Source organism: Sphaeramia orbicularis, chromosome 6 (assembly GCF_902148855.1).
Source record: "Sphaeramia orbicularis chromosome 6, fSphaOr1.1, whole genome shotgun sequence".
NCBI lineage: Eukaryota > Metazoa > Chordata > Actinopteri > Kurtiformes > Apogonidae > Sphaeramia > Sphaeramia orbicularis.
This window is the reverse complement of record NC_043962.1, coordinates 4,147,425-4,162,845: the sequence shown is the minus strand read 5'-3', so window position 1 is coordinate 4,162,845 and position 15,421 is coordinate 4,147,425. Positions and strand designations below refer to the sequence as shown.

Below are 15,421 nucleotides of genomic sequence, written 5' to 3'. Positions count from 1 at the left end.
TAGTTCATTGATTGTTTTATTTTCTTTAGTTTAGTTCTCAGTTTTTTTTCATTATTTTAGTCATTTTTTCTTTGGTTTTCATCTTTTCATTATTTTACTCAATTTGAGTTTTGTTCATTTTTTTTCATTCTGTTCGATTTTTATTTTGTTTTTTAGCTTTAATCGTTCTTTTTTTTTTTCCAGTGTGTCTGTATTTTTCCAGTTTGTATAGTTGATAGTTGTATTTTAGCTGTAAATATTATATAAATGGATGTAAATCTATATGCAGAGCTCTCCAAGGCATTAAGATGCAGTGTCTGTATTTGAATCAGATGATGGATGTTTTTGTCAGTGTCTAGTTATAGACAGAGCCCCTCATTTCAAAGTGAACAGAGACTATCCCAAAAATGAGTAGAAAGAATGAAAAATAAGAACATGGACACGTGATTTAAACAAACTCAAATGTTTGAACACTTGGAAAATAGTCAAAAATGTGCTTCTGTGATCTCAGTTTTGTTCTGAACATTGACAGTTTTTTTTCTTAATAAATATGATAAAAAGACTAGTCTTTTTTGCTGTAACACACTGTTTTAAGCAATTATTATACCTAATAATGATAATTAAGACAGATTTTGAAAGTTAAGTTCTTCTTGACAAATGATGCAAAAAAGACATGCATTCTAACATGTTTTCTTGCAAAAACAACATAACTAATGCTAGTCCTGTTGTAATGGTAGACCTTATGGGATTAACAGATGTTTGTTCGTGCAGGTGTTTGAGGAGCTGCTTTTGGATGCAGACTGGAGTGTGAACGCTGGCAGCTGGATGTGGTTGTCCTGCAGTGCCTTCTTCCAACAGTTCTTCCACTGCTACTGCCCCGTCGGCTTCGGACGGAGAACTGACCCATCAGGAGATTACATCAGGTACCAGCGCCAGAAGAACATGATCATAAACTCGAGTATATTCATATTACATTTGGAGGATGTGGATGTGTGGTATCAGTCATGTACTGCTCAGTTAAATTGGCCACAAGCTGGTTTAAATATGCATTTACAGCTGCCAGCTTGTGTTTATTAATGACCCTCTAAGCCAGGGGTGTCAAACATATGGCCTGTGGGTCAAAAAAGGCCCACCAACAGGTCCAGTCCAGCCTATGGGATGAACTGGTGAAATACAAAAATTACACAGAAGATATTAACAATCAAGGATGTTAAAATCATTTTAGTTTAGGTTCCACATTCAGACCACTATGATCTAAAGTAAAATAACCTTTAAAAAACATGACAACTACACATTTTTCTCTGTGGGGGGGGGGGGGAGTAAAATTAATTGTTAAATGTTTGCTTTTACAAAAAATGTGAATAACCTGAAATGTCTTAAGAGAAGTGTCCCAATAATATATACTGTTGTCCATAAACTTTGAATTATGTTGTTTTCAGACACATTCCTCTTTTTATTTCTAATTAATCACCTTTTACCAGGTTCAGTGACTCCATAGTGAGTCCCAGTTACGCTTTATCTATAAGAATAAATCACAATCATTTCATGAGAAGAGGTAAAAATATTCCATTACAACTTTATGGGTGACGGTGTAATAGTATTAAACTATAATAATGACGACCCAATATTTTGTACTTGGTTTAATGTGAACAAAGGAAATTACACAAGAAAAACATTTAGATTTGCAAACTACCCTTTCACAAAATATGTGAATAACCTGAATGAAGAGAGATAAGTGTAATTGTACCAATATTCTGCCTGTTACTAAATGTTTTGTGTATTTGTAGATCCACTGTGTTTTGTTGGTTGTAATGTACATGTGTAAAGGATAAACTGAGGCAGAATATTGTTAAAATTATCCTTATTTTTATTAGAAATTTCCGGTTGTTTGTTGTTCACCTTTTTTTAAAAGGATATCTTGTAGATGTGAACATTTTTCATCCTATAGTTGTACTTTTTTCACTCTAAAACAGAAAAGTTGGAGTTTTCATTATTTATAGGTTAATATGTTCTTATTTTACTAGTTTGACCCATTTGACATCATATCGGTCCATATGCTGAACCTGGTTTAAGGCGTGACTGTCCCCATTGTGAATCCTCAGATCCCTAGACGCAGCTTTAATCCTCCATGACATCAACATACTGTATCTGATTTATAATGTGTGTACCACACAAATAGACTCTATAGAAAAAACCCACTGCAATAATATCCAACATGTATCCAGTGAAGATTTTAGATTAAATATTATATCTGTAGAAATGAAAGAATGCTTGATGCTGCTTGTATTGTGACTAGAGAGGCTTAAAATAAAATCCCCACAAACATGACTGAAGTTGAGTGAGATGTTCTTTCCATTTTCCTGTTTGCTGTAGGCGTTACATCCCAATCTTAAAGTACTACCCCAACCGCTACATCTATGAGCCCTGGAACGCCCCGGAGTCGGTGCAGCAGGCGGCCAACTGCGTGGTGGGGGTGCATTACCCCAAACCCATGATCAACCACGCCGAGGGAAGCAGGCTCAACATCGAGAGGATGAAACAAGTTTATCAGCAGCTGTCGCACTACAGAGGCCTCAGTAAGTCCCAACCAGAGGATACAGGATACATGTACAATATACCAGGGATGTTAAAGTCAGGTTAGTTCAGTTTCCACATTCAGACCAATATCAGATCAGACCAGTAACAGAATAACCTTTAAATAATGACAAATACAAACTATTCTGTATGTTTTAGAGAGAAAAGTAAAATTATGTCATGAAAATGTTTACATCTACAAACTAGTCTTTAAAAAAAATGAATAACATGAACAACCTGAAATCTCTTAAAAAAATTAAGTGTAATTTTAACAATATTCTGCCTCAGTATTATTTACACATGTACATTACAACTTACAGATCACAGTGGATCGACAAATACACAAACTATTTCATAACAGGCAGAATATTAGTACAATTACATTTATTTTTTGTAAGACATTTCCGGTTATTCACATTTTTGTGAAAGGATACTTTTTCAATGTAAACATTTTCATGTACTTTACATGACTTTTTTTGCACTAAAAGAGATAAGTTTGTAATTATCTATAGGTTATGTTATTATTTTACTGGTCTGACCCACTTTTGATCATATTGGTCTGAATGTGGAAGCTGAACTAAAATGATTTTGGCATCCTGGATTGTTAATGTCTTCAGTGTAGTTTTTACATTTCACTAACTCATCCCACGGGTTAGTTTGGACCATTTGGGAGGCTGCTTTTGGCCTACGGGCCGCATGTTTGACGCTCCTGCACTATATGGACAAAAGTATGTGGACACTTTGAATTCAGGTGTTTCTTTTCTAACGGGTCTGGGATACAAAACAATGACTAATGTCAGAATATAGTTTTATATTGGGATAAATATCACTACATTGGTTAGTTTGGTTTAAATTGTTATCTTTGCTTCCAAAATGCCTCAGATGGTTTTTACTGAATTAGTTTTTTTCTGTGACTATGATTTTAAATGTTCTACTTCTAAACTTTGAAAATATTTTCGTGCTCTGACTGTAAATATATTATGGCATTAGTCATTATTGTTTTGTCTCCCAGATCCCTGTTAGAAAAGAGACACCTGAATTCAACATGTCCACATACTTTTGTCCATATAGTGTAGTTTCTGGTAAATTCTGTAGTTTGTGCTTAAAGCTTTGACCACTAGATGGCAGTGTTCTTCAGACTGCACAGAAAGTGTCAGTATGACTGCATCTGTTTCTGTGTTTTGATACTCTCCCTGAAATAAACACAACAAAAATTAATAAAGGAGCATAAACTGCAGAGCATCCCTGAGGTTTTATCTGATTAGGATGAAACCTCAGATCTTTTCTAAATAAATGCATTTGTCAAAATGTCTTTGGCAACGGTGCCAAGACAGCAGCAGCAGTGGAGACAGAAAGTACAAGTTTCATCCATACATCTACACTAAAAATGTACATAATGCGTATAATAAGACTCTGCTCTAAAATTATACATAAAACACTAAACTGTAAACATGCATATAAAAACACAATCAGTAATTTAAAATGTATTAAAAGTATAACAACAGTGTTCCTTAAAAGCATCTCAAAGCAGAACCAGATTTAATTCATTAGAAAAATATCTACATCCGGATTAAATGATTGGTTATTACAACTGTCAATCACATCTAACGCCCTCCCCATGTTTGTCTGTGTGGGCCCCTGAACTAAAATGAGCTGCACCACCCCCCACGGGTTAAAAGATCCCAGGTGTATTGTGGGGCTTGTCCATGTAATGCTCTAAAAGTCTGAACTACACTTCTCTTATATTTTATTCTTACATTTTACTTTTACCGTTTGTCATGAAGCTGCTGCTGGACTACAATATCTTATCTTATCTTATCTTATCTTATCTTATCTTATCTTATCTTAATGAAGCCAGTATTTAGTCTGAATGTGCGTCTGACTTTCTGTGTATCAGGTTTATTAGCATCAGTACCAACCATCCAGGAAGAGGCGGAACCACCCATGACTGACGAATCGCAGACGAGCAGCGGTCCAGGTACGAAGAACCACACAACGAACCCTGAAACCCCGTCCTGTGATGAAGGACGTGACCTCATTTGAACAGTGTACTTGTCGTTAGTTCACCGTCCAATAGGACATGAGCAAATGAAGACGCTGTGTCCGCCGTCGGCTTCATCGTCATCTTTGTTCATAGTTTTGAGAAATTTTGATGAATCTTTGAAATATTAAACATGTCCCTTACCTGTAACGGTCCATATTTTGATGGTTTCTGACATGTTACCATAGCAGCAGAACCTGACAACCACATTCAACTTGGTCCTATTTTGTCTTTTTTTTTTTTTTTTTTTTTTTTTTTTTTTTTAAGACTCCCCTCCCAGAGTTCCTAGCGGTGATGAAGCTGCTCCAGATTCATCCACAGCGTGCCCCTCCCCCACCTGCTCTGCCGCCGTCCAACATCCATCCCCAGAAGAGACTCTGTCCAACCAGCAGACGCACGCCGCCATCTCATCCACGTCCTCCGGCCCCCCACCACCACTGGCAGCAGCCCCTCCCTCCCCATCCTCCCCCCTGTCCAGGTCCAAACCCTCCTCCCCGTCCTCATCGTGTCCCAGCCTGTCCCCGGCCCCGAGTCCGGCTGCCGCCCCCCCGCCCCGGGCGTCCACTCTGGGCACCCGAAGGAAAGGTATGGCCCGAAAGATGAGACGCAGCCAGAGGCAACGGGGGAGGCAGATCTGCGCCATGACGACCAGAGAGGGAGGGGGGAGGGAAGAGGAGGAGGAGGAGGAGCGTGACGACGAGAAGATGGAGGAGGACGCGGAACCAGAGGAGGAGGAGAGGATGGAGGAGGGGACATCAGGAGGCGCATCAGGACATCAGCAATAACAGGTAGGAAGGCCACGCCCACTGATGGGGATTGGATAACACACTGTAGGATGACCACGCCCACTGATGGAATCAATGAGAATGTAGTGATTGCTGTTCCATTATCTATCACTGATCGATTCAGTTCTCATTGATCAGGGAATACACTATGATACAAATGACTTTGTTCACATTAACTGTTTAATGTCAAATATACAATTGAATGGAACATTCTGCATCAAAATCAAGAAAATCCAACCAGATTATTTTGGTAATTTATGTAAATTTTGTTCATTTTGGTGATTATTTTGTTACTTTTTGGGGTTTTTTTAGTCATTTTTTTTTTACCAAATTAATGTTTTTTTTTTTGTTAATTTCTGTTTATTGTGTTGATTAGTTTATTCATTATGTTGGGTTTTTTTTGTTCATTATTGTTTATTTTATTTTCTTAATTTCTATTGTTTATGTTTTCATTTTGTTGAGAATTCTGTTCATTTGTTTATTTTGAAGATTTTATTAGTTTTATTGATATTCATTTAAGTTATTTTTCTGGTCATTTGTGCTTGATTATTTTTTTATTTTTATTGATTGTTTTTTTGATTTGTGGCTCATTTTGCTGATTAAATTAGTAGTAAACTAGAAAAGCACTCAGAGCGCAGACCTCCACCAAGGCAGATCAGTGCCCCCCCCCCAGATCATGCCCCCCCCCCCCCCCTCCCATCACCACCAAAAGTTAATCATTTGTTCCTTGTGCCAGTATCAGCATTTCCTGAAATTTTCATCCAAGTCTGTCCATAACTTTTTAAGTTATGTTGCAGACAGACGGACAAACCAACGCCGGCAAAAACAGAACCTCCTTAGCGGAGGTAAAAATGAATGCAATTGATCTCATTGTCTGAACTAAAAGGGTTAAAGACATGTTAAGGTCAAAGGTCACACTAAATAAATAGGACCCTTGTGGTTTATAGAAGCGGTTTCATCCATTAAACTGAAGGTTTCCCTGCTGTTCATACTCCACATGTATGAAGTGCATTTCTGTTTCTGTGACTAAACCAGTTTTGTCTGTTGTGCTTTTGTTTTTTCAGGTGGAGTTTAACAGAACAGACGTCAAAAAAAACAGACATTGGGACTCATCCGAACATTTACCAGGAGCAGAGCTGTGGTCGTGTGCAGATCATGAACACCCGTGCATGCCTTCAGCGCAAGAGGAAACGGTACAAAACAAAGCCACTCAGATAAAACCGAACACAGCTTTAGATGAACAGGAGTAGCTCTGCAATGGTAGGTCCCCACTCTGACCCAAAAGTAGACTCACTCCAGACCCACTGGACTCAAACTGGAGCAGAAGGATCTCAAAAACGTTCCAGTGAATAACCCTTGTACAGTTTTATCCCCAAAAAACACTGTCACGGTTAAAAAGATGTAAGATAACAACTGCACCCAATGTGTCCGTCAAAGCTCTGTGACCTGCTAGAACACACACACGCACTATAGTTTGGGTAAAAAACAGCCTATAAAGGTGGATTTTGACGTTTTGCGGTGACTGTGTGGGACTAAACAGCTGCAGATTTAGTCCTGATACCAAGTTACAGGCGTTCACACACCTGCAGCTGAATGGAAATATTAAAGGCAACACGCTGTCGTAGTTGGTTTCAGTGAACGTTACAGCTGACGTCAGGGTTCCTACACATGAGGGTAAAAAACAAAACAAAACTGGATTTTAGCCATAAAAAGAAGATGGAGAGTGTTTCTCTAACAGGTTGTCGCACCCTTTTACTTCAACACTACTAGTAAAACATATAAATGGATCTGTGTTTATTCTGAACCGCATCTATGTTTAATATCCGCCAATGACGGCGCAGATGTTAAAACACGTGACGAGTATGAACATGTGAAACACTACTGGAAAGTATCTACAGATCAGGTTTAATAGATGAAGGTGGATCATTATTCAAGTGCTAACATTGGCTTTAACCCATAAAGACCCAGTGATACTTTTATGTTGGTTCCCAAATGAATTTTTCTTTCTATTGAGTATTTCCTAAGGGATTTATCACCATTTACTTTAACATTATCCACTTTATTTTGCATTTTTCACTGTAAAATCACATATTTTTCTATGTTCAATTCACAGATGTGTGTAGGCGTTCTTCAGGAAATTCACAGGTTATTATATAAAAACAGAGAAAAAACAATGTTGTAGACGATCATGGTGTTTCTACAGTAACTATGGAGGCTTTGAACGTCCAAATGGGTCATATCTGGTGACCATGAAAAGACGACAAACTCTGTTACACCAGTTATTTACATGTATTGATGGGATTAGTGGGCCAACAGGTGTTAAACAGTTCAGATCACTAAATGTTCTGGGTCTTTATGGGTTAAGAATGAACAAGACAGAAAGGACTTAAAATGTAAGAAGAAGCAAACAGGAAGTGATGTAAAAGGGTTTAAAAAACAGCATGAAGTACACAGAAAGAAGTCAAAGATACAACAAAACAACAGCAGCATAAAAGATGCACAAGACAAAAAATACAGAATAGAAAGATAATGACACAAACACAAGAACGTGAAAGGACGGAACAAAACAAACCAACGAAATAGCCACAGATAAACTCAGATCCTGAAATGATCATGTGTGGGAGCCGAGACGTATTAAACCTGTGCATTCGCACTCTTTCATTAGTTCTGTATAAACCTGTTTTTCTGTCTCCATGTTCATGAAGGGCGTCCGGTACTGAGAGCTAAAGGTCAGAGGTCAAGCGTCAGGGAAGGTTTGTCATTAAAAATCAAACCCTTGTCAGTTTTTGTTGGTCACACATCTATGAAGGTATAGCAAATTGCTAATTAAAACTATGTAAAATAAGAGGCAAAGGCAAGACCTGTATGAAGAGCTTTTTTATATATCTATCTGTATCCATCTGTGTGTATATACAGATGGATATAGATATGAGACATGTTTAGATTCTGAAGATGGGATGAGGAAACGAACATGGAGGCTTCAGGTTAGTGACATTTTTACATTTGCCGTATAAATCTGTGGCAATTTTAAAAATGCTGCTTGTGTGAATGAATGTAGAGGGGAAGAGGGCTGTTGGCCCCTCGTATTTATCGGTTTGTATTTAAAATCTGTTCAATAAAGTCTGTTTTACTGTTGATGAACTGACAGACGGAGGTTTCGTCAAGGCTTCACCTGCAGCTCATTTGTGTGAAAGCAGCCACCAGGGGGCAGTAGAGGGGGGCGGGTTCTGCACATGCGCATTGTTTGTCATTGGAGGATGAGATCACTGTTTTAAAAAAACAAAAACTGACTTGGGTAAAAGCATACACTTATTATCACAAATTCTAGATTAAGTCCTTAAATTACTATAAAATTATATGAAAGTGGTAACATTCCTAGAAAAAAAATATTTATCTTTGATTATATTCATAAAAATGCCCTAAAAACAATCCTCACATTTTCTTAGATTATAGTAGAAACCTGAAAAACCTCCCAAAAATATTTGTGATTACAGCAGTAAATGTATTTGAAAAGCTTCCATATAATCCTTCCATTAAAAAGTCAGAAAATTTGCAGCAAGTTTGAAATTGACAAGAAAAGAACCTCATAAAACCTCTTTACAGAAAGAAATTCTTTCAGATTAGAGGTAAATTTATTAGAAAAAATAACATTCTCTCTCAAAATAGCCAAAAAAAGTATAGATTTTCTGATTACGGGTGTAAATTTACAATAAAAATTAAAGTGGTAACTGTTCAAGAGAAATGTCTGTTCAGTAATGTTCAGTTAGTCATAAAATCGCCCTAAAAAACAGTCGTCACTTGTAAATTTACTTAAACTTCTAAACATTTGTATTACAGCTGTAAATTACTTGAAAAAGTCAAATAGAATTTTACATTAAAAAGTCGTGAAATTTGCAAAAAGTCCTCAAAGTTTCCTTTGGTTTGGGTCAGAAATTTACAGGAAAAGAACCTGAGATTAGAGGTAGATTTATGAGGAAGAATCCCATTCTTTTAGATTCAAAAGTTATAAAATATTTCCTGAATTTGAAATGGTGCGTTTGAGTGGAAGAATGAAATCAGCCATGAAATATGTGTCCCCCAGAACCAATCAGCTGTTTTTATGATTGCATGATTTAAAAAACAAAAAAAACAACCCTAATGTAAAAGTAGGAATAATGTAACTGAAACTTTGACAATCGTGTTTTTTTTTTTTTCAGTTCAGTTTTTTGTAAATCCTTTGTGTAAAACCCCATTTTTCCTGACGTGTATGTGGATACTGGAGCTGCAGGTGCGTTTGTGAAACCCAGTCGGCATTGCCAGGACGGGTGGGGTTGGGTTTGGGGGTGGGGTGGGGGGTTGGACGACGGCAGATTGTTAGAAAACCTCAGCCGTCAGCGAGCGCTCATGCACTTCACCGTGTTCAGGACGAGTGGTGACTGAACGTCTCGGGTCAGAGCTCACAGGTCCCAGTCGTCCCTGAACACATCACGTGTACATTCCAGCTGCGAATGGTGTGAGGCTCTGACGCTGCAGGTCGGACTGAGAACTGTGGGAGACATGGATATTTATTCATTTTGTATTGTACAAAGAGAGTTTATTTTCATTAAAACTGCTGAAGGAATTGCCATTGAACCTGAGTTTTCCTGTGGTTATTTTTTTAAACTCTGCATTTACGTGTTTATACATTATGTTCATTTATCTGCTTTTATAAACATCAGTTGTGTTTATTTTTTTTTATTTAAACTTCATTTAACCAGGTTGGTCCTGGCTGAAATGGCAGTGGTACAGTCACATTAATTACAGGTTTACAATAATTAAAGCATTAACAAACAGTAAAAACATGTACAATCAACTTTATGGATTAAAATAGTTTTATTAGAATCTGAAATAACGAAATAAAATCATTAGAGCATCGACAATAGGGATCGACAGATTATCGGCACCAATATTCGGCATTTTGACAGATGTTGTTCAACTGTATTTTGAGACTGTTTTGGAGAAGTCCATTTTATTTGAGGAGACTTATTTAGAAAAAAATCATACAAGTTTATTTTTTTGTACAAATGTATTTATTACAAGTTGGGGTTTTTTTAGGAGTTTTTTTCATGCGAGTTTATTTTTATTTAAGGGGTACATTTATTTTTCAGGTACTTTTTTCTAAATAAATCACGATCTCCTTTTTTCTTATAGTGCATAGTTTTTGGGCTGTTGGCCCTCTGGGCCACCGTACTCTGCAATGTAGAAAAACTTCCATCAGGTTGTTCATGTTATTCACATTTTAAATGAAAGAACAGTTTGTAAATGTAAAACACAAATGTGTATTTGTCATTATTTATAGGTTTTTGTTATTATTTTACTGGTTCTGATCCACTTTAGATCACATTGGTCTGAATGTGGAGCCTGAGCTAAAATGAGTTTAACATCCTTTAAAGAAATGCAATTACATGAACAACCTGGACGTTCTTAATAGATCAGTGCAATTTAACACTATTCTGCCTCAGTTTATCATTTACACATGTACATTATAATTTACAGATCACAGTCGAACAAAGTTGTAATAGAATATTTTTACGTCTTCTCCTGAAATTGTGATTTATTCTTATAAAATGTAACTGGGACTCATTGAACCTGGTTGAAGGTGATTAAATGGAATAAAAAGAGGAATGTGTCTGAAAAGAACATCATTCCAAATTTATGGACAATAGCATATATTGTTAAAATTCCACTTAGTTCTTTGAAGACATTTCTTGTTCATATTTGTTCAGGTTACTCACTTTTTGTCAAAGGATAGTTTATAAATATAAACATTTAACATGTAATTTTACTCTTAGACTAAAAAAAAAAGAAAATGTAGTTTATATTATGATAGTATTTTACTTTAGATCATATACTGATCTGAATGTGGAGCTTGAACTAAAATAATTTTTCATTTAATGTTTTCAGTGTATTTTTTTGTATTTCAGATTCATCCCATGGACCAGATTGGACTCTTTAGTGGCTTGTTTTGGTCCACAGGCCGTATGTTTGACACCCCTGGTTTATATGATTATTTCCCTTTAGTGATTTTTGTCTTTTAACTTTACCAAAAACACACCTATTAGTTTGTTTGTAAAATGTTTTTTCTGTTTCCTAATAATTCTTGATTCTATTTTATTGTCTTTTAAAACATAATTTCTGTCTTGAAGTTTTATTCACAGATAGGGACGCAACAATTACCGGTATAATGATAAACCGCGGTAAAATTGCAGACTGTTAGTATTACCGTTTAAATTCTAATTATCATGATAACTGTGTTTGATTACCGCAGTTCCAGAGAAAACGCCTACGTAAAGACCTGCTTTTCTGTCAAATATTTGAGTATAGTTTTAATTTATTACAATTTTAATTTTCTATACCTAATATTTGGAACCAGTATTCAATTTTAAAGTCTTTGAAAAGGTTCGTTAAGCATCTGTGTGATATTTATGCAATAAATTTTTTTTTTTCACTTCGAGTTTATATACTTGAACAGTTGAATATTCACAACACTATCTGTAATGTCAAAATTTTCATGCCAATTCACTTACACTACATACAAAATTATTAGTTGTGTTTTAATTTTCCACTTAGATCCAATTTAAAATATAAATGACTCATTTTCAGAAAGTCCTGCCATCTAAATAAAAACTCTCCATCTCAATACGGTGACGCCAAAATCCCACTAAGAAGCTGAGTAGACTGGAAGCTGTTGGAAACTCACTACAGACTGGATTACATGAAAAAGACAAACGTGTAGTTCGAGTTCTGCAGTCTTGATATAAACATTTGTAGTTCGAATGTCAAGGATCATTCAAAAGAACACTTATTCCAGTTGAGACCTCCTACTATAAAAACATAAGCACAGAAAACAAAAAAATATATAAAATCCAATTTGACAAATGTATATAATTTTTACATTTCTGCCAAATGCATAAATGTAAAAATTATACATTTGTCAAATCGGATTTTATATATTTTTTTGTTTTCTGTCCTTTTTATAGTAGGTTAAAGTGGAAAAAAAATAATAGGCAGATGAGATAGATGAAGTTGTGCTGAAAAAACAGATCCCAAACATGGCTGTAGTAAACATTTGTTTATATAGTATATAAAGGCAAAATCAAAAGGACTGAAAAACGGACAAAATAGGCTCAGACCACTAAGGGTTAATGTTTGAATGTTTCTGCAACAGAAGGGACAATGTGCCTTTTATTTATTTTGTTTTATTTTTTTTTCAAAATACAACTTGGTTAAATTGGAACATTTTGAGCACACTTTTAACAATACCGTGATAACATGATAATGTTGGTCACAATAACTGTGATATGAAATTTCATATGGTTACATCCCTATTCACAGATGTTATTGCTGATTGTTGGTTCTGAGTTCAGATAATGAGGTTTTTCAGTAAAACTGAGTCTACGTCACTGATATAAAACTCACTGATGACACTAACGGGGCCTTTTGATTATGTTGAAACAGACAAATGACAGCACACAGCGCCCTCTGGTGGTCAACAGCTGTTTATTACAGACTGTAGGTAGATGCTCAGACCATCGGCCATGGTCCAGTGGGAGTATTTGGGGTCCGGTCCGGGTCTATTCCCTCTTCTTGTAGTCCTCGAGGTGGGCCAGGATCCAGCCGGACGGAACCAGGATGGCCACGAACAGGGCAGTCATCGCTATGGCCTGTTCCTGAGACGGACACACAAGCACAGGTCTGGGTCAGAAGCACCTGGAAAAGCTCCCATCATGCCTCTGGAGCTCATCTGGGTTCTGCTGGTTCATCTAATGGACAAAACCAGCTTCACAGCCTCATCACAGCAGACGTTCAGCCACTAAAAATGACCCAGAAATCCTAAACCACGACCTTTAACCTCCGCTTCATTAACAGGCCTCGGCTTTAGTTTGAATCCTAGGTTTGAACAGTGATAGACTCTCCATTGATTTGACTGACTCTGTCTTTGTTAATATTAGACCGATTTATTATTACAGCGTCATTTGGGTTTTCAGATCAAAACAGTGTGTAACGACAGAAAAGATAATTAACAGAATAAAAAATACACAGTAAAAGAACAGGAATAAATACAGTTTTAAAAGAGAAAAATCTAAAATATATAAATGTCAAATCTAAAGTGTAGATAAACACTTGAGATTACTGCGCTGTGGAATACTAAGAACCAGTGCGGTGACCCACAGGGATCCATGGGTTCTAGATCCTGGACTTCATCATTGTCAACCAAATCCATTTAATGGAAATGATGACATACATGATGACATACCGCCTACAACAGTACAAAGGTGTAAAGCACTGGAAAAAATGGGACTTTTTCATTCAATCTGTGGACAGTAAAGTCTGTAAATGTCTGAATGGACCTGTGACCGGGTTTCTGTTTTTGTATTTTACATTAAAACAATTAAAGAAAGTACAAAAAAAGAAAGGGTTAAAGCCTGTATTTACTGCAGATGTACAGTATGTTGATGCATGTGAAGAAAAGAGAATAAGAAATAAATATGTCTGAACATTTAACCCTCAGATAAAGATGGAACTAGAAGCACTCGGAGAGCGCAGACCTCCGCCAAGGCTGATCAGTGGCCCCCCCTGTGCCCCCCCCCCCCCCCCCCGATCACCACCAAAATTTAACCATTTCTTCCTTATCCCATTTCCAACAAACCCTGAAAATTTCATCCAAATCTGTCCATAACTTTTTGAGTTATGTTGCACACTAACGGACAGACAAACAAACAAACAAACCCTGGCAAAAACATAACCTCCTTGGCGGAGGTAATAATCAGACTTTTAGTAACTGTACATAATATTATTTTTCTTTTATTTATTCTGTTTTTGTTTTTGCAGTGAACTTCAGTTTTTATTCAGACTGTATTGGCTATTTTAATGTGTCCGCTATTGTTTCAGTGTGTGATCTTTATCATGAGCTTATAAATAACTGTATTCTAGTCCTATGAGGCCTGTCTGTCCACCTGTCTGTCTGTCCACCTGTCTGTCTGTCTGTCTCTCTGTCTGTCTGTCTGTCCACCTGTCTGTCTGTCCACCTGTCTGTCTCTCTGTCTGTCCACCTGTCTGTCTGTCTGTCTCTCTGTCTGTCTGTCTGTCTCTCTGTCTGTCCACCTGTCTCTCTGTCTGTCTGTCTCTGTCTTTTCTGCATCAAGGTCATTGACTTTCACCTCTCAAACTGCATGTTTCATTCCTACTGCACTGTCATTTTTCAGTATTCTTCCTTTTCTCCCACACATTCCTGGGTGTAAACAGTCCTGTGATGCCTCCATGTGTTTTTATTTCCATTTCTGTTCGTGTTTCTAGTTCACGCTCTGACCATCACGCGCGTCTACGTGTTGGAATTAGGAGGAATAATGGCGCTTATCAAGAGTTAAAAATAATCTGAGTCTATTTATCACTGATGATAAGAGCCAGGAGGAAGGAAATGAATGTCAACAGGCCTGTATGGGTATAAAAACTCTGCAGTGATTAAATAATACTGTTAATTTGAAGTTTTGTCGCAGTTTCAGACCTGAGCGCGCGAGGTCACTTCAGGACAAGATGCGGCGCGCGCTCTTCGATGCACCCAAAGTGAACCCGATAAAAACCTCTACTCACCCCCGCAGTGACGTTATGTTTGGCCGGTTTGGAGGAGACCCGAGCCACCTGGACCACCTGGGTCCTCAGTGCGGTCCTGAAGAGTCCGTAGGCGGCGGTGCGCAGAGACATAGCGGTAGAATATGGAGCCAAAAAAACAGACGCAATATACGCAGGTGTGCGCGCGATCAGTTTCTGTTTCACCCAGGCGACAAGTGGCGGGTGTCTGAGGCCGGAGGGAGGGGCGGTGGGGCGCACGGGACGTTCCTCCCCGGGCGGTGGAGGTATTTAATTGGCCGTTACAATATCGGATACCGGCACGCGCACGACGTAACCTCTGACACATATGACAGAGCAGAAATAACTTCACTTCAACAGGTAAAATCTACCACTAATTAAAACGTAATTACAGGTAAGAACAACATTTTATTTGCAACCAAAAGCGCAAAAAAAA

The 15,421-nt window shown here is 37.4% G+C and overlaps 2 protein-coding genes across 2 annotated transcripts in view; one reads left to right on the top strand and one right to left on the bottom strand.

Moving 5' to 3' along the window:
• The window catches only part of cry2 (cryptochrome circadian regulator 2), a 30,518-nt gene extending 20,528 nt beyond the window's left edge, over positions 1–9,990 (top strand). The window contains exons 9-13 of the mRNA XM_030136128.1: positions 751–902; positions 2,353–2,555; positions 4,451–4,531; positions 4,862–5,382; positions 6,444–9,990. Of these exons, the coding sequence (XP_029991988.1) occupies positions 751–902; positions 2,353–2,555; positions 4,451–4,531; positions 4,862–5,379 (954 nt within the window). The 3' untranslated portion in view covers positions 5,380–5,382; positions 6,444–9,990. The remainder of the gene's footprint in view (positions 1–750; positions 903–2,352; positions 2,556–4,450; positions 4,532–4,861; positions 5,383–6,443) is intronic.
• Positions 9,991–12,878: 2,888 nt separating this feature from the next.
• cox8b (cytochrome c oxidase subunit 8B) lies at positions 12,879–15,221 on the bottom strand. The gene is made up of 2 exons (XM_030136130.1): positions 14,989–15,221; positions 12,879–13,067 (listed from the first exon to the last, which is right to left on the bottom strand). Exons 1-2 carry the CDS (start codon positions 15,097–15,099, stop codon positions 12,972–12,974), a joined length of 207 nt encoding a protein of 68 aa, XP_029991990.1. The 5' UTR covers positions 15,100–15,221; the 3' UTR covers positions 12,879–12,971.
• Between the last annotated feature and the right edge of the window lie 200 nt (positions 15,222–15,421).

Coding starts and splice junctions, on each gene's coding strand:
- cox8b (XM_030136130.1), bottom strand. CDS start 15,099: ATGTCTCTGCGCACCGCCGCCTACGGACTCTTCAGGACCGCACTGAGG. Junction 13,068..14,988: donor AACATAACGTCACTGCGGGG/GTGAGTAGAGGT, acceptor TGTCCGTCTCAG/GAACAGGCCATAGCGATGAC.